The 23,148-nt window shown below is 45.0% G+C and overlaps 1 protein-coding gene across 1 annotated transcript in view; it reads right to left on the bottom strand.

Annotated features, from left to right (window-relative positions):
- The window catches only part of LOC138278716 (CD5 antigen-like), a 254,240-nt gene that overhangs the window by 18,944 nt on the left and 212,148 nt on the right, over nucleotides 1–23,148 (bottom strand). Inside the window, exons 5-6 of the mRNA XM_069219294.1 lie at nucleotides 21,301–21,621; nucleotides 13,980–14,012 (exon numbers count right to left, since the gene is read on the bottom strand). Of these exons, the coding sequence (XP_069075395.1) occupies nucleotides 13,980–14,012; nucleotides 21,301–21,621 (354 nt within the window). The remainder of the gene's footprint in view (nucleotides 1–13,979; nucleotides 14,013–21,300; nucleotides 21,622–23,148) is intronic.

The raw sequence follows: 23,148 nt of genomic DNA, 5'->3' as shown, positions 1-23,148 counted from the left end.
CTGTTTCCAGTGGTGCATGCTCTGAGGGCTGTCTGCCTTCACCCTGCGCTGGAAGACATGAAGAAATCTCCCGTGGGTTGACGGAATCTTCCCCCTGCTCCAGCAGGCAACAAACTACAGCATCACCGGTACTCTGGGACTTCTCTGTCTTCGATGAGCGTCGTCCCTAGAACACAAGTGGTGGACCCAAGGGACCCCGACTGTCCAGAGGTCCAGCTGCACGAAATTTTGTGGAGGTAAGTCCTTGCCACCCCTCACCAGTCAGTGCCATTGTTTGTCCCTTGATCTGCAGCTACAAGGGCTTCTGTGCATCCTTCCAGGAATCCCTGCATGCACAGCCGAGCCTAGGTCCTCAGCACTCCGTCCTGCGACGCCCAGTTCTCTGAGTTGACCTCCAGCGACGTGGGACTCTGTTCTTCAGTGTTGAGATGACCGCCACGTTCAGCTTCTTTGAACCCATGTTCAGAGGCTCCTGCAGGTGCTCCCTTATTCTAAGTGGGCTCTCTTCCTTGCTGAGGCCCCCCCTCTGTCTCCTCATCCCGAGTGGCGACATCCTGGTCCTTCCTGGGCCCAGGCAGCACCCTTTTACTCCAACCGCGACTCTTGCGTGTAGCAAGGCTTGTTTGTGGTACTTTTACAAAGTAACCACCCTGCATTTTCCAGCACGACGTGGGGCACCTTCTGCCAAAAGCAGAACCTCCTAGTTCACTCGGTTGGTGCAGAACCAGCATTCGCTGCTAACCGGAGCAGCCATTTTGCACCTTCATCCGGGGTTTAGTGGGCTCCTGCCCCTCTGGACACTTTAGCGACTCTTGGACTTGGTCCCCTTCTTTTGCAGGTCTACAAGTCCAGGAATCCGTCTTCAGTGCTTTGCAGTCTTGTGTGGTCTTTGCAATATCTTCTATCACAACTTTAGTGTGTTTTGGTGGAAATAGTAGTACTTTACTCCTACTTTCCTGGGTCCTGGGGTGGGGTCTCCTTACACCCATGGGGTTTTCTCACACTCCCAGCGATTCTCTACACACTACTCTTGCCTAGGGGTGCACAGGTGCTTTGCATTCCACTTTCTTAGTATATGGTTTGTGTTGCCACTAGGCCCATTGCAGTCTATTGTGATTCACAGTAATTGCACTGTTTTTGATTCACAGTAATTGCACTGTTTTCTGACTGTTTTACTTACCTGATTTCATTATCTGTGTATATTTTATGTATGTTACTTACCACCTAAGGGAGTATATCCTCTGAGATATTTTCTGGCATATTGTCACTAAAATAAAATACCTTTATTTTTAGTAACACTGAGTATTGTCTTTTCTTATGATATAGTACTAAGTGATAAGTGGTATAGTAGGAGCTTTATATGTCTCCTAGTTCAGCCTAAGCTGCTCTGCTATAGCTACCTCTATCAGCCTACGCTGCTAGAACACTACTACATACACTAATAAGGGGATAACTGGACCTGGTATAAGGTGTAAGTATCCATTGGTACCCACTACAAGCCAGGCCAGCTTCTCACACCTTTGTGTTTCCAAAATGGGCACAAGATAAGGAGTTGAGAAGCAGTGGTTATTTGCACATCTCTGAATTAGGGGGGCACCATACTAGCATGTGAATTACAGGGCATTTCTCAAATAGACCTTACATTTGGAAGGAAAAAATGTAGAGAAAGACAATGGGCAATAACACTTGTTCTTCTGTTCTGTAGTCCCCCAAGTCTCCCGATAAAAATGTTTTTTCCTCACATTTCGGTGATGGAAAGTTCTGGAATCTGAGGGGAACCACAAACTTCCTTCCACCCAGCATTCCCCCAAGTCTCCTGATAAAAATGGTTTCTGACATGTGTGGGTAGGCCTAGTGTTTGTGACAGGAAATGCCCCTAAACACAACGTGGACACATCACATTTTTACATTGAGAATGGACGGGTTTTTTGGAAAGTGTCTAGTTGTGGATTTTGGGCTGTAGCTCAGCCGGCACTTAGGGAAACCTACCCAACACACACATTTTTCAAAACTAGACAACTAGGGGAACGAAGGATGGGGTGACTTGTGGGGCTCTTACCAGGTTCTGTAACCAAGAATCTTTAGCAAATCTAAAAATTTAGCAAAAAAAACCTTTTTCCTCACATTTCGGTGATTGAAAATTCTGGAATCTGAAGGGGAGCCACAAACCTCCTTCTACCCAGCATTCCCCCAAGTCTCCTCATAAAAATGGAACCTCACATGTGTGGGTAGGCCTAGTGCCCCCAACAGGAAATGTCCCTAAACGCAACATGGACACATCACATTTTTACATTGAAAACTGACTGGTGTTTTGCAAAGTGCCTAGTTTTGGATTTTGGACTGTAGCTCAGCCGGCACTCAAATTTAGCTCACATTTTCCTCTCATTTCTGGGTGGGAACACCTCACTGGCAAAAATTTCTTCCACTCAATGTTCCCCTCGGTCTACCGATAAAAAGGATACCTCGCTTGTGTGGTTGGTCTAGGTGCCTGCAACAGGAAAGGGCCAAAAACCTGTAGAGATTGAGGGGGGAACACACAAGTGAGGTATCATTTTACTTGGGTGACCGAGGGGAATGTTGGGTGTTAGGAAATTTGTGCCAGCATGGTGATCCTACAAAGAAAAGTGAGGAAAATGTGCCTTATTAAGCAAATTTAGAGGTTTGCAGAGGAGTCTGGGTAAGAAAATGTTGGGGGATCCACTCAAGCCACACCGCCCTGGACTCCACCGGGTTTCTAGTTTTCAAAAATATCTGGGTTTGGTAGGTTTCCCTAGCTGACCGCTGCACCTGGGACAAAAAACTCAGGTGCCCCCTTGAAAAAACAGGTAGTTTTGTAATAGATAATTTTGTTGTGTCCATGCTGTGTTTTGGGCCCTTCCCTGTCGTGGGCATGAGGCCTACCCACACGAGTGAGGTAGTATTTTTATCAGGAGACCGCTGGGAACAGTGGGTGGTATAAGTTTCTGGTTTATTTTTTTTTGTGGAAGAATATGGTACAGAAATGCAAGAAAATTGTGTGATTTTAGACACATTCTAAAGTTTACAGGGCATTGTGGCTAAGAAACTTGTTGGGATCCACAAGAGGCACACCTCCCTGTACTCCACTGGGTGTCTAGTTTTTGAACTTATCTAGAGTTGGTACTTTTTCCTTGAGAAGAAGTAAGCACACTACCAAGACTCTTACTTCTGTGATGTTTCAAAAACTCAAATTGTGAAAAGAAACACCGTTAGGTTATGTTAAAAAGACCCCTCACCCACCAACGTAGTTGGTGGCATGCTTCATCATTGGGGTCCCACCCGAGACACCTAGCATGTCACGGGTGTGCTTCAACGCCTAATTACAGTGGAGCGGGTTTTTTCATTTTTTTATTTTACAACACTTACTGGTTGGATTTGGCATAAGGGTGAGTGATGGTTCAATAGATCACATTTTATTAACAAGAGTTTCACAAAAATGAAATGCACTGTTAATAACTGAAAGGCCAAAAAAACTGAACCAATGACTCACAGCTCGTGAGCTGTAAAGCCATGACAATGCACCAACCACTTTACAGTCCATTCACATACCTTTCATATGTGACATGCACACGACCATTCATGCCGCCAGCCGCAGGCCCAGCACATTACAACACTCACATCACCAGACAGCGCCATTCAAGGGCCCATCACTTTCATACATTCACATGCCTGACACAGCAATCACACCAGCTGATGGAGTCAGTGGACTGGCGTTTGGCTAGCAGTGTGTTGTAGTGGCCAACAGCAAGTCACTATTTACACCGCCAGCCAAGCACCACTCCACGCACACCACCAGCCAAGCTCCACTCCACGCACACCACCAGCCAAGCTCCACTCCACGCACACCGCCAGCCAAGCGCCGCTCCACGCACACCATCAGCCAAGCGCCACTCCACGCACACCGCCAGCCAAACACCACTCTACGGACACCGCCATCACTTTTTTTTTAACAAAGAAGAAAACACTAACTAACTATACTAAGTAAGTATAAAACTGCAAACACAAAAGCTCTAACTAAATACATGAGAGTAATGCCAACCGTGAAACTGAACAAAAAATATAAAACAGGCAGTTTACGTTTACGCTCACGGTAGTTCCCAATAATTCTTTTGGGTGTGATAACTTCTGAAACAGCCACCCACACACAGCCCAGGCCAAGAAGGACAATCAGGGTAGTACATGCGAGTCTCCCTCCGGATACCTCTTCGGGCACGGACTCTACATTTCTTAGCAGGAAAGTCTTTTTTGGGTGTCGGAGGAATGTGATAAGGAAAGTGGAGATCTTTCAATCTAGACACATCCTCCACCACTGCTTCTATAGGAACTCTTGCCTGTTCCACCACAACAAGGCTTTCTATCACTGACTCCTGAAATTTAACAAATTTCCTCTTTGACTCAGGGGAACAATTCTTGGACACAATAAAAGCATTAAAAGTTGCTAAGTGGAAGATATGTATAGCCGATTTTTTTATACCAAAAATAAGCCTTACAAACAGCAGTGTAAGGTTCCAACCTCTGATCTACTCTATCTACACCACCGGTGTGCTTATTGTAGTCTAAAATGCACGCAGGTTTGTGCACTTCAGCAACCTGACCCCAAACAGGCTCATCATGGATGGTAGTCAGCATGTAGACACATGCAACAGTGTCCACTTTGAACAATTCCCTGAACAACTGCACTCCAGTGTAGAAGTTATCTAGTTACAAATGGTGACCTTTGTTAAACAGTCGTCTACCAAGTTCCCACACAATTTTCTCACTAACTCCAAAAGTGGACGGACAACCAGAGGGGTCAATACTGGAATCCCTACCAGTGTAGACCCGGAAATTATAAACATATCCGGCACTACTTTCAGATAGAATATACATCTTAATTCCATAACGTGCCCTCTTGCTAGGAATGCACTGCCTAAGAAACAAACGTCCCTTGAACAAGACCAAGGACTCGTCCACAGCTATTTCTTTCCCTGGAACATAGACCTCTGAAAACCAAACTACAAAATGATCAAGGAGAGGCCTAATCTTAAAAAGATGGTCAGAATCAGCGTGATCTTGTGGCAAGGCTAAAGCATTATCAATAAAATGCAGCATCTGAAGAAGCAAATACCGATTACGACTCATGGTTGCAGGAAATATAGCCGTTGCCATCAAGAGACAAGTAGAGCATTATGAAGACAGTGATGGCTTCCTTATCAACCCCATCAAAAAAGTTAAACCCAAGAACTTTTTCAACTGTTCCAGAGTGTGGCCTAAGTCTGGCCCTGTTGTCCATCAAATACTGTTCAGCATACAAATTAGTCTGCTCAACAATCTCTTCCAAAATACATCGTCCATATACAACTGAAAGAAATTACTAGGAAAATAGTTTTCCGTATTCACTCTACACCCCGGGAGACTAGTAAAGGCAGGCAACTCCGGCTGCTCCATGTTTGGGGCAACCCAGAGTTCAGGGAGCCTTTCAGCCCTAGGCTGCTGTACTATTGGCACATCGATGACCTCTTTTCTAAAACTAGGGACTTTATCCGCACTGTGAGTGGCTTCATCATCAGATGATTCCTCTCTGACAGAAAATTCACTGCCAGAGTCTTGTACTTCCTCCGCTGCCTCAGATGCAGAGTCAGTCTCATAATCATGGTCAGAAGACGACTCAAAAAGCACACCAACAACCTGCTGAGGGGTCACTCTGCAGCTAGCCATGATCCTTTCTACGAAAAGTAACTTGACAAATGCGCCACCAACAACCAGCACTGTGTAAAATAAGTAATAAACAAGGGCCCATATTTATGAAAAATGACGCACAACTGCACTAAGGCAGTTGTGCGTAATTACTTTTAGCGCAAGCTAACGCCATTCCCTAACACCATCCATGTGCCATATTTATAAAATGATGCACAATGGTGCTAAGGACTGGATAGCGTCAAAGAAAATGCCGCTAGCCGGTCCTGAATGGTGTTAGGGAAGATGGCGTTAGCGGGGGAAAAATGACACTTGACTGGTTTGCAGCAAAAATATTGCTGAAAATCAATCCAGCGTCATTTTTTGACACCGAAGCTGCTTCATATACCCACCGGCCCAATGCCCACCCCAAAGGACCAGTGTCTCTAAGGCATGCCCAAATACCCAGTGCCAGGCAGGGGGCCCCATGTAAAGGGCCCCCAGTGGCACAACCCAAAAAAAAAAAACTTACCTGGAATGGGCTCCCTCCTCCTGTGGTGTCCCTAGGATGTGGCTGGTGGTGTTGCTGGAGGCTGGGGTTGGCATCGTTGTGTCCATTCCATGGTATTTCACCCTGGAAATGGGCCTACCTGGCGTTAAAAAATTTCACTTAGCGTCATTATTTAGGTCCGCCTCCAACCTGTACGTTATTCCTTGTCCAAGGGGTCACTGTTCTAAAAATAAAATTATAAACAATCTGTGGTGTTTAGTGGGTTTCGACCTCCCGGGAGGTGGGCGCAGATTGGCTGAAAAAACGCGCGATCTAACGCCCGGGGGGGCGAAACATGGATCTTGTATGGCCCCCAGGGGAGCAAGCCTTGCCTATGGGGTCGCTCCTCTAAATAAAAAAAAAAATCCCTGGTGTCTAGTAGGTGGATTCCTGCTCCATGATCGTGGGCCTCGCCTGCGATTGTGGAGCAGGAATCCATTCAAAACAACCACAGGGGGAAAGGAAAAACTATTTCCTTTCCCCCTGTGTCTGTTTTCCCCCCACCAACCACCCCAGGAGAAGGACTCACCTCTAAAGAGTCCTTTCTTGTGATGCGCTGGAAGCAAATGCTTCTCACACGTCCCCGGCAGCATCTGATGACGTTGGCGCGCTGTGAGCTCACTGACGTCATCAGATCGCTGAGGAGGGGTGTCGGGGTGGCAGCGGAAGGTCTTCCACTGCCATTCCCGGTGAGGGTAGGTGACTCATGGGGGGACCGCTAGCGCTTCCCCCGTGTATCAGTGCCAGGACATAACCATTATGTCCCTGGCATACAAGGTGTTAATTCTATTTCCCAACTATAATGTCCCTGTAACCTTTGGTGTTTCAGTGAATTTCTAAGGTTTTTTTAATACAAATTGTGGTACAAATACACCCATACATTCAATTGAGTAATATATATTTTCACAAGTTTATAAATACATTTTATTAACACACCTATTCTTGTAATATATTTTAAAAGTAACAATTAAAAAAACAACGTAGGGTAATTTATGTAAACTTTATATAAATGCAATACAGCACGTTTTTCTCTTTTTTGTTTTCATTTTATGAATCCAGGGATCTACTGCAATGCCACCACGAATCTGCCCCAATGCCAAGAATGGACCAAAAACTTAATTATCATTGGATAAAATAAGGGGCCGATTAGGATTTTGGCGTTCCGACAGTCAGACTACCAATATGGAAGTTGGGAGGATGCCACCAAGCCGGAGGCTTCCCAACTTCCGTATTATGGTGTTCATGTGGGGCTGAAAAGTGCAGATGGTGCTGCCAGCACAGTCGGAATGCGCACTTTTGCCATTGCAGACAGTGCGCATTCCGACTGTGCTGACAGGGGGGCCACTGCACTGTCCATGACATGGGCAGTGCAGGCCCCCCCCCTGTGGCCACTTGTATGCCTTTTCCATCAACCTTTTCTTGGCGGTATCCCTGCCATGAAAAGGTCAGTGGAAAGGCAAGACGTGATCAGCATGGCGGTGCCGATATCAGCACCTTGGTGATTGGCCATGGCTTTCTGCACCGCTGTAAATGCGGGATCTGTGATCTTGGTGGTTGCTTAGATCTTGTGGCAGTCTGACTGCCAGCTTCATAATCTGGCAGTTATACTGCCAAGGAAGCAGCTGTCGGACCGCCACCCCCCATCCACATTGCAAACTATACCCTAAATCAGTTATTTGGGTTTCACATCTCTCTGGAGACAGACTCAAAGCCACAGCGCCATCTTTTTTCTGGCTTTCCTTCAAAAGAAGAGTTTCAAAGTTTGGATGTCTTCTGCTGAAGATAGAAGAGAAGGATAAGAGCAGGACAAAGAAGAAGAAGGTTTACCACCTCAAAGAATTCATCTAACTTTTTAAAATATTTCCCCATTCCTTCAGAAGAAAAGAAAGTTCTATCTAAAATTTGTCCAATGCAATATATGCAGCAAAAAACTGTCAAGAGGTATGGTGAAGAAGTATTCACATGGCACATCCTCTATTTGGAAACACCTGAAAACCATACATAGAAGTACATATCACAACATGATATGAGAGAGAGAATGTGTGCATCATCATGAACAGCTGGACCATCTGTGGAACGCTTACCTCTTAACCAGATGGTTACCACCCCCGTCGTTCGACCAAAACTGGAAGACATGGTCACTCTTTATAGCAGACGCCATATGCCAGCTGCACTAAAAATGCAATCTGTTCCCCGGTTTATAGATACTGTCAACAAGCGTAATGTTTATTTTTTTTTCACCTCACACTTCCATATTCAATTTATCTTTAAACACAAGTATATATCTGAAATGCAAATATAGAATACATTTACCTTTATATTGCATACTATTACATTACATGCTATAAGCAAATGAGTAGCTACATAAGTGGTTATGTCAGTGTACAAAAGGCTATGTAAGTGTTCAAGTATATGTATATAAATGTGTATGTGAGTGGCTGTACAGGAGGGTGACTGGGTGTGTCAGTGGTTGAGTGGACATGTGGTAAGCGTATCAGTGCCTCTATGGTTGTGTCACTGGATGTGTAAGTAGCTGTGTGGGTCTGTGACTGGGTGTGTTAGTTATTGTGTGAGTGATTATGTGAGTGGCAGTATGGATTGGTAACTAGCTGTGTTAGTGGCTTTTGGGTGTGTAACTGTATGAGGAAGACGTCTCTGTTAGTGGTGGATATATAAGTGATGTATGGGTGTGTGAGTGGATGTATAAGTGGATCTGTTGCTGTCTGAGTGTATGAGTGGCTGTATGGTTTTGTAAATAGGTATGTGAGTGCCTGTTTCGCCGGGTGACTGGATGTATAACCGGTGTATGGGTGTATAAGTGCATGTGTTACTGACTGTCTGAGTGGTGGGTGCATGAATGGCTGTATAGGTATAGGCTGTATAGGTGTGAGAGTAGATGTGCATGGGTGTGTGAATGACTAAGTAAGTGAATGTATAGGTGAGTAAATGAGTGTGTGAATGGTTTTATGGGTGTGTGACTGAGTGTTTCAGTGACTATTTGTCTATATGACTGGTAGGTACATAACTGCTTTTGTAGGAGTGTAACTGGGTATGTAAGTACCTGCCTGACTGTGTGAGTAGATACAAATTACATACTAATAAATGATATACCATAAGCAAGCCCCCACATCTAATTTCAAACACATTCATTCATAATTCCTTAATAAAATAAGTATATTTTCAGAATAGTAATTCCTTTTCCTCCTTTGCTGCTATTTTTTTATTTAATATTCTCATCTAACCTCCCTTCTATTTTGCTTTTTACTGTAGTGTCTAGAAGCTACACATTTTCTTTTAGCTTATAAACACTCATATATTTTTTAAATACATTTTTATAGTACAACCTAATTCACATACCCATGAAATCTCTTTGCTGCTGTCCAACGTTTCTTTTAGTGTCTGTTACTATCTCTTTTCCACTGCAAATCGGAAATCAGAAATATGCAAATCCGCCTCCACTCTCAGTAGAAAAGTACAAATAATAGCTACCATTCCCAATGGGCTCTCAGTCATATTGCTTTACTTAGCAAATCACAGACTTCCTTCCAACTTTTATTTTTGCTATACCATATCTAAATGACCACTATTTTTTAACCCTTTCCATGTTTCCTGTAAAGAAGCCCAATTCAGTAGCTTTTTACGGATCCGTGACTCTACCGCTGTGCTCAGCGCAGCCCCTGTGTGAATTTGCGGCGGAAGTGTGGATTTACACGGAAACCCTTAAAAGCATTCAACAGTCTGCTGTCAATGCTTTTTACTTTATATTGTTATTTTGTAAAATATTGTCAAGCACAAGACATACACTCTTTACTGAGTAATTTTTGTACATCACTCTGCTTTCAGTTTTGCACTGCAGCCTCTTTTGTGCCTTCCCCCACACTCTTTTAGCTCAGTTTCCATAGTAACCATGCTTCCAATAGTCCCTGCCTAGCATTAGGTCAAAAGTTAACAAGAGTTTCTCTCAAAAGCATTCTAGCTTCACATTAACTGTAGCAGGTGTGGTTGACTGTGCAATACCAAGCATATCCCTAACAACATAGCTTTTTTTATTTTTCAAACGCCAATCACAGAGTAAGTTACTTTTTTTTCCTAAAGTCACTTCCTAATTTTAGTTCCCTGCACATTTCCACCAACAATCAAATATGTTATTTTATATTTCACTTGCTGCCCTCAGTTTTAACTTCTTTTCTTCTTCAAAACTGCCTCATTCTGCTGCAGCCGTTTCCAGTGTGCTACTCTTGCCTGTATCCAAAATGGTCAGAGTCTGGATTGTGGGCCATAGTTTTGTTTTTTCGAGCCAGGGAGATTGCTAGAAAGAGTGGCACTGACAGGGTCCTAGGTTGACCTATTGGTGACTTTACTTGGGTTGGTCAGAGAGGATTAAAGTGACATCAATCGCTGCCTTTGGTTGAAAGCAATGCTGCTTGCCAACATCCAGACCTCATGATTGTGCACTGTGGTGGCAATATCCTAGGCACAAATACTGGGATTGGACTGGAAATCCTAATGAAGGATACCTTTTGTAAATTAATGTCACTTTTCCCACATATTGCCTTGGTGTTCTCCAATATTTGCCAAAGACAGGGGTGGTAGTGGCCAACCAAATTTTTCCACAGTTAGAGAAATCCAGGAAACATGTCAATGAAGCTGTTTCTGCATTTCTCCGAGACCACAACATGGGCTTTGTACAGCATAACAACTTACGCTTCGATATGGATGGAATATATTGAAGAGACAGAGGCCCTCATTACGACCTTGGCGGGCGGCTGAAGTCGCCTGCCAAGATCGGACCGCCAGGCGGCCGCACCCCCGCTGCGGCCATTTAGAGATCCGCGCTGGGCCGGCGGGCGGAAACCTAGTTTCTGCCCGCCGGCCCAGCGGGGATCACGGCCGAAACACAGGAGGCGGCTCCAAATGGAGCTGGCGGTGTTGCGGCCGTGCGACGGGTGCAGTTGCACCTGTCGCGCTTTTCACTGTAAAAGCAGCACGGGGCCCTGGCAGGGGCCCCGCGACTGCCCGTACCACCAGCCTTTTCCTGGCGGTTCAAACCGCCAGGGAAAGGCTGGCGGTAGGGGGACTCGTAATCCCCTGGGCAGCGCTGCCCTGGCAGATTACTACCGCTGGGCCATTGTGGCGGGAAACCACCGGCCCCGGCGGTGTGACCGCGGCGCTTCTGCCGCGGTCATAATGACCTGGGAAGCACCGCCAGCCTGTTGGCGGTGCTTCCGTCATAACAGCCCTGGCGGTCTTATACCGCCAGGGTTGTAATGACCCCCAGAGTCCATTTCACAGACGGAGGCAACAGGGTGTTCCTCAACAACTTAAAAGACTGCATCCTGTTCTATGTGTAATTATCATATGCACAGAAAAAACAACTGCTTTTTTCAAAGCCAACCCTTTTCCCAAACCCTGTTTTTTTTGTATTCAAATCCTTTTTTTTCAATTTCTCACTCGGATCTGCACATCCATCGCAGATTCATGGCCAAAAAAGGGGTCAGCCGCTCATATTGTGGGAGTATCTTCAACGCCTCTGCGGAATTGATTTTGCGGTATTGGTGTGTAAGTGGTTGTATGAGTGTGTGAGTGGGTGTGCAAGTGGCTGTATGGGTCTGTGAGTGGGTATGTATGTGCCTGTGTACATCTGTGAGTGGGAGTGGGAGTGGTTCTCTGGGTCTCTGAGTGGATGTATCAGAAAGTGTATAGTATGTGAGTGTGTGAATGAATGTATGAGTGTGTGTGTGACTGGCTGTGTTGGTCTGTGAGTGAGTGTGGTAGTGTTTTATGGGTCTGTGAGTAGGTGTGTATGTATGAATGAGTGTGTGAGTGGGTGTGTGAGTGTGTGAATGGGTGTGAGAGTGGGGTGGGACTATGAGTGGGTGTGGGTGGGTGTGGTAGTGGGTGTGTGAGTAGGTATGTGAGTAGGTATGTGAGTGTATGAATGAGTGTGTGAATGGGTATGTGAGTGGCTCTGTAGGTCTATCAGTGAGTATGGTAATGGTTTTGTGGGTGTTTCAGTGAGTGTCTGAGTAGGTCTGTGAGTTGGTGTATTATTTTGTTGATTGGGGTCTGGATCTGCAAATCAGTTGTGGATTCACACGGGGCAGCGTTGAGCACCGCAATGGACCGTGGCTCTTCACGCGCCCAGCTTCCTTTTAAAAAAAATATTTCTTAATCCTTTATGTTTATTACATTTGGGCCCACCTGGTAGCCCTCAACATGATCCGGAGTGTCAAGGTACCATTACTCTTACCCCTTACACCTATTTGTTTTTAATTCTTAAGACAAAGGAATAAGCCCTGTGTACTGAAATGACATTTCTCTTCACTTTCTTCTCTTTCTCAACTTTTCAATTCATTTTGTGGCATGCCGATCAGAATGGAATCTCCCACAGGACTCCGAGAGAGTAAGATGGCCAATGGGGAAAAGCCATCTCGATCAATTAGATGGCTCTATTTTTATTATACACGACTGAGGGACTCTCACAATCTTCTCCCTCCGCATATGCAAATATATTTTGACATTATTTTCTCAAAAACTATTGAATGGATTTATACCAAATCACAAAAAGCACGCTTTCTGGACCAAGATCTAGCTTCTTTGCCAAATTTGGTGTAATTCTGTTTAGCAGTTTAGGCTGGTGCCCATTCCTAAAATACCTATGGAAATTGCATTGGATAATATAGTTTGGGACTCCCTCTTTCTTTGCCTCCCACTTGACATATCACCCTGAAACTTTCCAGGAATGAGCTGAGGAAAAAAGAGCACATTTTTGGAAAGTTTGATGAAGATTACAGTAATCTTCCATAGAAGAATTGCTGAAGAAATTTATTGGCATTGTAACCCTACTCTGTAATTGCAAAATTGATATGATATGATATACGATATGATATGACATGACATGACAACTTGACATGATATGATATGATGTGAAATTATATGATATGATATGATATGATATGGATTTGTATGGGAGCACAAATGTCTTAATGCATCAAGGTGCTAAAAAATTAGTCCAGCTATACAGCTTGGCCATAAGCTGGTTCCTGATTGCACAGATGAAGTTAACCTCCTTACTGGGAGAAAAGCCAGGTATTTAAAGACTTCTTGAAAGGAGTATGCACTTTCAAACAAGTAAGACTAGCTGACGCAACTGAGAAAGCTCTTCCTCTCCATCTCTTTTTCTGAATTCTGGGTGTAGCAACCCAATCATGATCTGCAGAGCGAAGAGGAGTGTTTTTGTGCAGGTAGGTGTTCTATCCTGCACAAAAACAATCCTGCCCGTTACGCAGGCACGGTGGCACAAGGGTGCCTGCGTTGGTACTCGGCAGCGATTAGTGACCCAGGGTGCAGAGAAAGAGAGCAGGAAGGCGCCATATTTGAATAAATATGCAACATTCCTGATCCCTCCATTTGTTGCAGCTCAGCAAGTTGTCTTGCTGTTGTGAGTTGCACCAACTGTTAGTAAATCTGGGCCCTAGTTCCTAACTGGTCTTAAGCAATCTGGTGGAGATACAAAGCAGCTATTTGACATCTAGTGGAAGCACTTACACCACGGTTTACTCAGAATCATGGCTACATGCTAAGGGCATGTGGCTAGCGACACAAGGTAAGCGCATAGCACAGTTTAGTACTGCAGTAATATGATCAAACGTATACGAAGATATATAAGTAAAAAAATATACAACCATTAATTCAAATATATGCTATAACACTAACAACTGTAAATGTCTGCATACACTGTTCAATATGCATTTACCTTTGTATCTCTGTGGATGCAGTTTCCGCTTCTCTATAAAGAGAAAAAAATGAAGATAAGATCATTAATATTTGTTATAAATAAATATAGAAATCTGGATAATAAATGTGTACAAATGCAGACTAGATCAGAAACAGCCTCACAGTGTGGTGAGGTGTAGAGGATACAGGCATACAGTCTGTGCTGATACCTTCCCTGGATTGCACCACCAAGCGAGTATGTTTGAGAATCAAAAGGAGCTTGTTCCAGAGTCTAAGACTATGTACAGAGATATGTTGATGTAGGTGTTCTCTCTAAGGCTTTGGGATTTCCTGTTGGGTCATGAATGTGTTCCTGTTAGTGCATACGAAACAGGAAACGCAGAGTTAGAGGCAGGATAGCCAGGATTACTTGGGTGGAGTGTCTTGTAGATCACACAACAGGCTGTGAAATTGATTCTATCAGGGAGAGGGACCCAATGCAGTTCTTCCATTGTAGTGGAGTTGTTCTCAAAGTCTATTTGTTAAACAATATTTGAGATACTGACTGAGGAAAGTTTTTTTCTTGGACTCTGGAAGACTAACAAGTACTGTGTTACACCCGTCCATGTAGGATAATGTGAGGACCTTGAATGTGGACTACAACATTTGAGGAAGAGAAGAAAGGCTGGATTTTTCAGAGGAATGTGGGCTGGAATCATGCTCTTTGGCCTTTTCTTGATATGGTCTTTTAGGACAAAGCTCAATGACAAAGCCTTGAACTTTATCATTAGATTCAAAACAAGGAAATGAGTCTTCTTAACTCTTATTGTTGAGCCACAACTTGCTATAGGTCTCAAGGTCCCCTCCTTCTATAAGGACTAAATCATTCTTAGGTTGAGTTTAACATTACCTGTTTGCAGACTTGCAGATTAGCTGTCACATTAATACAGATTCTTAGCATGTAGTAGTGGTTAGTTGACATCATAGTAAGATATTATTGGTTAGTTTTTTGGCATATTAGTGGACAGAAATGTCATCTTGGCTCTTTAGTACTCCTAGTGACTCTAGTACAGACTGAAAATCTTAGGGGGCTTTGTCAAGTAAGACCTGCAGTTCAAAAGCATTAAACGCTGCTGACAGGTCGGATCAGATGCTGAGATCAGGTCTGGTGCAATGAGTGTAAGTAGAAATCAAAAAGAAAAACGTGCTCCCATTGAACCAGCATTTAAAAGAATGAAAATAGATCAGAGGAGGCTAAGAGACATAAGAGGTGTTTCCAATCTTACCTGACCTGCGCAGAAAGGCAAAGAGCTGAGGTGTACAAGCAGATAGGCCTAGTAATGGAGGAGAAGAGACTATACAGATGCAAGTCATGTGAAAACCTGACCCGGAGTATTGGATGACCTCAGTACAGGTTTTTCAAGCCCGGTGAGTTGTGCTTCAAACACCTTTAACACTTGATGTTATCTACCTAATGAATTGGGCATTTCAGATGATAGCAACAAGAGAATAGATAGTTAGATTAATTTAGCTGCACCTTGTATAATGAAGACTGAGAACACTGGGGTGGTAGTGGGGGAGGGGTTCCCTACATGTGTAATATGTATCTTAAAACCTGGGCTCCTCTCACTGGCCTCAAAGGTTAAGGATGTTATAATCCAAAGGTCTGGGATAACTCCTTGAAGAACGTGCAGAAAACAGAGGCGTCTCAGGTCAATCTGCCCTGACCTGGGATATGTTTGCAAATACTATTATAAAGGGATTCCATGGCCTGATTATAGGTTGCAAAATGGTCTAAAAAACCTGATAATTAGAGGGCAGATCTTGAATATTTGTTTTGCAGGTTTGCTTAAGTGTTTGCTGCGGCCCATGTTCTCTGGCCCCAGGGAGTTAGCTAGGGCTTTAAATTAATTGCGCACCACCAGAGTGTCTAAGAAGTCCCAAGGGGAGACCACAAGAAGGATGGATTTGGCCTCTAACAGGCTAACCAACATACAAAGTACATAAGTGATTAAACACGTTTCCTAAAGGTTCACAAAATTTCAAGAAGCACTGAGGAAGCCAAGGCAACACACGCAAGAAAAAGCAGCCCCCAGAGGCAGAGTCTGGTTGATGTCTCCAGGCTGAAGGGCCTGTGTTGGAAATGCTGGAGGTCTAATTACTCATAAGGAAGATGAACAAAGCTATCCAAAAAAGTCACTAAAGTCACAGGCCCTATAACGGCAATAGAAGGGTTTTTGAAATAACGTGGCCCAAGAGGAACTGGGGGCATAAGAAAGATTGTCTCAGTTTACATGGGTGGATTTAAGAGGTACACAGAATCTGCTAATACTGTTAGGATGAACAGAACATCTTCGCCAGTGGAATTCTTGACACTATTCTGGGTGACACTGGAGCGAGCCTGTCTAAGGGAGAGGAAATGAAGATATTCCAAGGACAATATTTGATCCAGGTCAATGAGGAGAAATTAGGGTTACAATCACACTTGAATTTAATTTAAATTAACCAAGACCAGGAGCAGTGTCTTCTGAGAGAGCACAGGCCACTGAGTAAATGTTAACTGTCTGTAGTCTTTTATGAGTTTTCAGAATCTTTTTTTGAGTCTTCGACGTCTCTTATGAGCATTTACAATGCTCTTTTGTTTCTCACGTTGCTTAGAGGTAGAGACTGAAAAGTTATAGAGCCAGCTTCTCAATAGATGTGCATGTCTTGTAAATGATTGCCGTGAAGACAACATCTTCTCTTCAGTGACCAGCCTTCAGATAAGATGCCAGCTCATATCTAGCAGCTAGGGTGCATGTGGTTACAGCGGAAACAGGCGGTCACCCAGGTGATTGTTGGGGGGTATCACATACAATGGCCTCACCTTTATGACAGATAAAGATCAGGGAGAATTCCACTCAAGAAGCTGGGCTCCTCAAGGTATGTGCCCACCTACCAGGCATTGTGATGCTGCCAAAACATCCAACCCAAACCTATGATGACTTGATACCTCTAATCTTCACTATGAAACCAGACCCATTTCTCCAGCTCTTACTCTTTCTGGCACTCTTTCAATCTGGCTTTCTCACCCTTCATTATTTGTAGGAAAGTAGTCCTTTTCTAGCATTGTTACCCCCACTTTCCTATCTGTTTGTCAGTGTGTTTGACAGTGTTCACTGAGATCCTGCTAACCAGGACCCCAGTGATTATGCTCTCTCCTTTAAAAATGGTTGCTGGAAATGTATTTCACTCCACATTTGGCATGCTGGTGCCTCTTTGTAAGTCCCTAGTATATGGTACCTAGGTACCCAGGGCATTGGGGCACCAGGGGATCCCTATGGGCTACAGCATATATTTTGCCACCCATAGGGAGCCCATGCAAAGTGTCTCCAGGCCTGCCATTGCAGCCTGCACAAAAAGGTGCAAGCACCCTTTCACAGCCATTTTACACTGCACCAGGTCACTTATAAGTCACCCCTATGGCAGGCCTTCCAACCCAGAGGGCAAGGTGCACAGTACCTGTGTGTGAGGGGAACCCCTGCACTAGGAGAGGTGCCCCCACAAACTCCATGGCCAATTTCCTGGACTTCGTGAGTGCGGGGACGCCATTTTATGCGTGTACTGGACATAGGTCAATACCTATGTCCAGCTAAATAATGGTAACTCCGAATATGGCATGTTTGGTATCAAACATGTTGGAATCATACCCCAATGTATATGCAAGCATTGGTTGTGTGATCCCATGCACTCTGGGGGCTTTGTAGAGGCCCCCCAGTGATGCCATTGCAGCCTTCTGAGGTTTTCCAGGCAGCCCAAGCTGCTGCCACCTCACAGACAGGTTTCTGCTCTCCTGTTGCTTGATTAGCTCAAGCCCAGGAAGGCAGAAAAAAGGATTTCCTTTGGGAGAAGGGTGTTACACCTTCTCCCTTTGGAAATAGGTGTTACAGGCATGGGAGGGGTAACCTCCCCAAGCCACTAGTAATGCTTTGAAGGGCATTGGCATTTGGTGCCCTCCTAGCATAAACCAGTCTACACCGGTTCGGGCACCCCCAGTCCCTGCTCTGGCGCAAAACTGGACAAAGGAAAGGGGAGTGACCACTCCCCTGTCCATCACCACCCCAGGGGTGGTGCACAGAGCTCATCCAGAGGGTCCCTGGATTTTGCCACCTTGGAGACAAGGTTGGCAGGGAACTCTGGAAACATCTGAGTGGCCAGTGCAGGTAGGTGACATCAGAGCCCCCTCCTGATAGGTGGTCACCCAGCTAGGTGACCAATCCCCCTTTCAGGGCAATTTAGGGTCTCTCTCTTGGGTGGTTCCTCAGATTTGGCTTGCAAGACTCCAGCAGGACTCCTCTGCAACCTTTACTTTGACTTCTGGCCGACAAAACTGTACCGAGACGCTCCAGGACCCTACAAGCTGCAACAAAGAAGCAAGACTCTGCCTGCAACATTGTATCTCCGGCTCCTGCCTGCAACTGCAACAATTTCCCGGTCGTGCATCCTCTGAAGACAGCCTGTAGACAGTCTGCACAAGAAACCTTGGGGTGAAGGAGTCATCGCCCTGCATCAGCAGGCACCAACTGTAATGATGACTGGCTACGTAGACGCCCTCTCCTGACGAGCTACGTGGATCCTGCAACACGGGTGGTAGACTGAAGTGGTCCCGATGGTCCTCTCTTCCAACTGTCTAACTTTGGTGAGGGTAAGCCCTTGCCTTCCCACGCAGGACAGTACCCCCGTGTACATCGTCATTTGCAGCTGCCAAGGCTTGCTGGCATCCTTTCCACTGGATCGTCAGGCATCTTGAAGCTCCAGCCCTCAGCACTCCTTCCTGTGATGCACAGCTTCCTGAGAGTTTCTCCTGTGGCGTGGGATCCCTTTTAGTAGTGCTGCATGAGGCTCTTTCTTGGACTTCTGTGTCCCTGTCCTGTGGGACTCCTGTGGGTGCTGCCTCTGCTTCAGTGGGCTCTCTGTGTTGCTGGGAGTCCCCTCTGCCTCCCCCTCCTGGGTAGAGTCCTCCTGGGCCTTCCTGGCAGCACCACTTTCCGCCAACCACGAGTTTTGCGTGTGCCAAGGGTTGTTGGTGGAATCCGAAGACGCAAACCCGACTGCAATCCTTCTTCCAGCGTAAGACATCACTTGCATCACCCAGGAACTAGACTCCGTCTTCTGGGGTGCAGCAGTGACTCTCCTTCCTCACCGTTGACTTACTTCTTGTACCTTCCTTCTGGTGGATAGGGGCTCCTGCCCTTCCTGATCTCATCTGTGCTTCTTGCGCTTGTTCCCCTTATTCCACAGGTCCTCTTGTCCAGGAATCCACTGTTGGTGTCTTGCAGTCTCTTCTGATTTTTGCATTCTTCTTCTTTTCTTCCAAGTGGGTGTTCTGGGGAAACTTCAGTGATTTACTCCTGCTTTCCTGGTCGCTGGGGGTGTTGTGGTACTTACCTTTAGGCTTTCCTAGTACTTCCAGCTTCCCTCTATACACTCCACTTACCTAGGTGGGGGACCGACTTTCGCATTCCATTTTAGTATATGGTTTGTGCTCCCCCAGGCCCGTTATTCTCTAAGTGATTTCCACTATATTACACTGTTTTTTAACTGTAGACGGGCCTAGCGCCAAAGTATAAATATGGAGTTAAGTTTGCGTCGAATTAGCGTAAAAAAAAATGACGCTAATTTGAGGCAAACAGAGTATAAATATGCCCCTAAGTGTGACTACAGTGGTATTGCATGAGCTTTGTATGTCTCCTAGATAAGCCTTGGCTGCTCATCCACAGCTACCTCTAGAGAGCCTGGCTTCTAGACCCCTACTATACTACACTAATAAGGGGATACCTGGACCTGGTATAAGGTGTAAGTACCATAGGTTCCTCGCACACACCAGGCCTGCTTCCTACATTATTCACCTAACGTTTATCCCTAGCTCACCTTATGTCTCTTGCTACCTCACCTATATTGTGTTGAATTCTGTTGGCATATTTGTTGTGCAGGTGTGTTCTGGTGTGCTATTTTTTGTGGTTATTTTTGTGTTGAGTTATGTTTTTATCTGGCCTGCTGCATGAAATGACAAGGGCAGATCTATCATTATGTGATGCAGCGTAGCAAGCCACCTTGCTGCACTGCGTGACAGGGAAAGTGCAGGAATGTGCTGTACTTAAAATAATATGCCGCATTCCTGCCTTTTCCCAGCGCTGCTGCACAATGTGCTCCCTGGCACCAACGCAGGCACTCTTGCCCCATGGTGCTAGGGTACCTGCATTGTAAACAGGAAAGTGCACCTTCCTGCACAAAATACAGTCCCCTGAGGCATTTTCTTTTTTCTATGTGTGCTGCTAAATGTAGCGCACATAGAAGGAGGAAAAGACAAAGAGAAATAAGCACATTTCTCCTCATTACACGTCACCTGGGGAGTGGTAGCAGTTTTGGTGCATTCCCAGGTCTACCACATATGGGAAATCTGGAAATGCGTCAAAATCCACAGGTTTGCATGGGAACACCCAAACACCATCCATGGAATGCCTCTCTGGGGCAGAGTAGCACATCACAGCGACTTGCACTGCGTTTCATTACTCTGGATATATCAAGCCAATCAGGACCACGCAAGGTGGCCTTGCATGGCTTGATAAGTCACACTTAAGGGTTGCATCGCAAGTGCAACCTGTTGCATGGTGCAAAAGCGACACAACCTATTCATAAATAAGGCCCACCGACTACAGAAGAAACACCCTAGTACTGGATTTGAGCAAATAACAAACAGTGGCTTGTAAAGGCTCTCAACTTCAGCCATTATAAACTTTATTTTAAATAAAATAAATCAACACAATGGAATGAAAAGGCACCTACAATCTCTTAATCCAGCTTGATAAATTACCTTGACAACTCTCTCTGCTTTCTGTTATCTGTCTATCTGTTCTGTCTTTTATCCTCCGGTTCACCTTCTATGCATCTCTAATCATCACCGGCCCAACTCACAATCTCCTATGCAAGATCTAGGTATTGAATTTCTCCAGAAATCGACTGAATCCTACTGAAGATACCTGCTTGTTGATTGACTGTGTAAGCTGTGCTGCCTCCTCTCATGAATGACCTAGCAGAGGCATTTCTATTATAGGGTAAATACTTCCCATGATGCTACAGTGCACAAAAGAGACACAGACACTATGATTGGCTGCTACTATCAGTTAGTCATCCTACATCACTCTATGGGATACCCAAATTGTTGTGAATCACCAAGCGATAGACTTGCAGATGAGTCATCACCACACAGCCACCACATCCAAGCTCTGCCCATTGCTTCAACAATCACATTACTGCATTTTCAAATTTCTTGATATTAGTTTTCATAAATTAATTGTTCCTCTAAGGCTTCTTTCTCTTACCTGTACATATCACTCCAGCATCTTTTCTGAACGAGCAGTCATTATATCCCCATTCACCATGAGTACAATCAAAGAAAGATGTCTCCGCTCCTGTGCATTGGACCTGACTCAGCCACACTGGGTGCCATCCTCTTCGAAACACTCCATTGACAATTGGCACTCTTAAAGCAGATCCACATCCAAGGTGTCTGCAGACCACCTCAGCATCCTTCTTATCCCAGTCAGTATCGCAGACTGTTCCCCATCGCTTTCCATGCCTGACCTCTATCCTCCCACTGCATTCGTCACCAGCATTGACCAAGCGGATCTCATCAGCATCACCTGTGACCAGTGGGAGAGATGGGAACATATACTGAGTACACTGACCACTTCCAGAAGGGAGACATTCAAAGGTGAATAAAGAGATATATCACCAGCCAGCAGGTTCCTCCTTGAGCTCACACACCAGCAAACAGATCTATGAAGCTGCACATTGTCCAGCGCTAAACCCTGAATTTATATATTTGGATACGATCTAAAAGGTCAGAGACACATCTTAAAACCTCATGAAGTCCATGAAGCTAATACAACATTTAGACATTCTGAAATATTAGCACAAGCTCACCGTTAAATACATAGGTTTATTAATTGTGTTCAAATAAGCTGTTTTTGATTCCTGGTACAACATTAGTTACTAGCCTTCGCCATCATGTGCACCTGAAAAATAAAATCATTTTCTTGGGAGATTTTTGATTGGATAACTTTAACGACATTAGAGTCACTCTCAGAAGAATGTTTTATTATTAGACTGTAGAATTCAGCAGTGAGTAATTTCACACTTAGGGCCCAATTTAGAGTTTTGCAGATGGAGAAAAGGCAGTCAAGGTGGTGGCGGACTTTATGTCCACCACACTACTTTTACTCCACCCGCCAGATTCAGGGTTCACCACCGGCCCTGTGGGAACTCTGTGTGTTTGTATGAACCACTATCGCTGCGCTTCATTGTAAGAAAGTAGCCTCTTTCTAGCATTGTTACCCCCACTTTTGGCCTGTTTGTGAGTGTGTGTCAGTGTGATTCACTGTGTCACTGGGATCCTGCTAGCCAGAACCCCAGTGCACATAGTCAAAACCCTATTTGTCAGTGTGTTTTGTCTGTCTCACTGGGATCCTGCTAGCCATGAACCCAGTGCTCATAGTTTGTGACCTATGTGTGTGTATTCTGTAGTGCTTACTGTGTCACCGAGGCTCTGCTAAACAGAACCTCAGTGCTTATGCTCTCTCTGCTTTAATTTTTTCACTGCAGGCTAGTGACTGATTTTTCCAATTCCAATTGGCACTTCGGAACACCCTTATATTTACCTTGTATATGGTACTTAGGTACCCAGGGTATTGGGGTTCCAAGAGCACCTTATGGGCTGCAGCATTGCGTTTGCTACCCATAAGGAGCTCAGACAAACCTTTCACAGGACTGCCACAGCAGCATGGGTAAAATAATGTTGACACTATTTTACAGCCATTTTTCACTGCACTTAAGTAACCTATAAGTCACCTATATGTCCAGCTCTGGCTAGGTGCAAAGTTACTAAGTGTGAGGGCACCCTTGCAGTAGCAAAGGTGCTCCCACATTGTCCAGGGCCTTTCCCTCGGACTTTGTGAGTGCGGGCACGCCATTACACACGTGCACAACAGATATGTCACCACCTATATGTAGCTGCACAATGGCTGAACCGAATATGGCCATGTGAGGTGTCTGGGATTGTCGAATTTCACCCCCAGTCTGAATCTGGTACTTGGGGGGCAATTCCATGTACCCTGGGGTCTTCACCATGGACCCCCAGCACTGCCAAACCACTGCTCTGGAGCTACAGT

Source organism: Pleurodeles waltl, unplaced genomic scaffold (assembly GCF_031143425.1).
Source record: "Pleurodeles waltl isolate 20211129_DDA unplaced genomic scaffold, aPleWal1.hap1.20221129 scaffold_54, whole genome shotgun sequence".
In the NCBI taxonomy this organism is placed as follows: Eukaryota; Metazoa; Chordata; class Amphibia; order Caudata; family Salamandridae; genus Pleurodeles; species Pleurodeles waltl.
The sequence above is the reverse complement of the archived record's forward strand: the minus strand, read 5'-3'. Positions and strand labels throughout refer to the sequence as shown.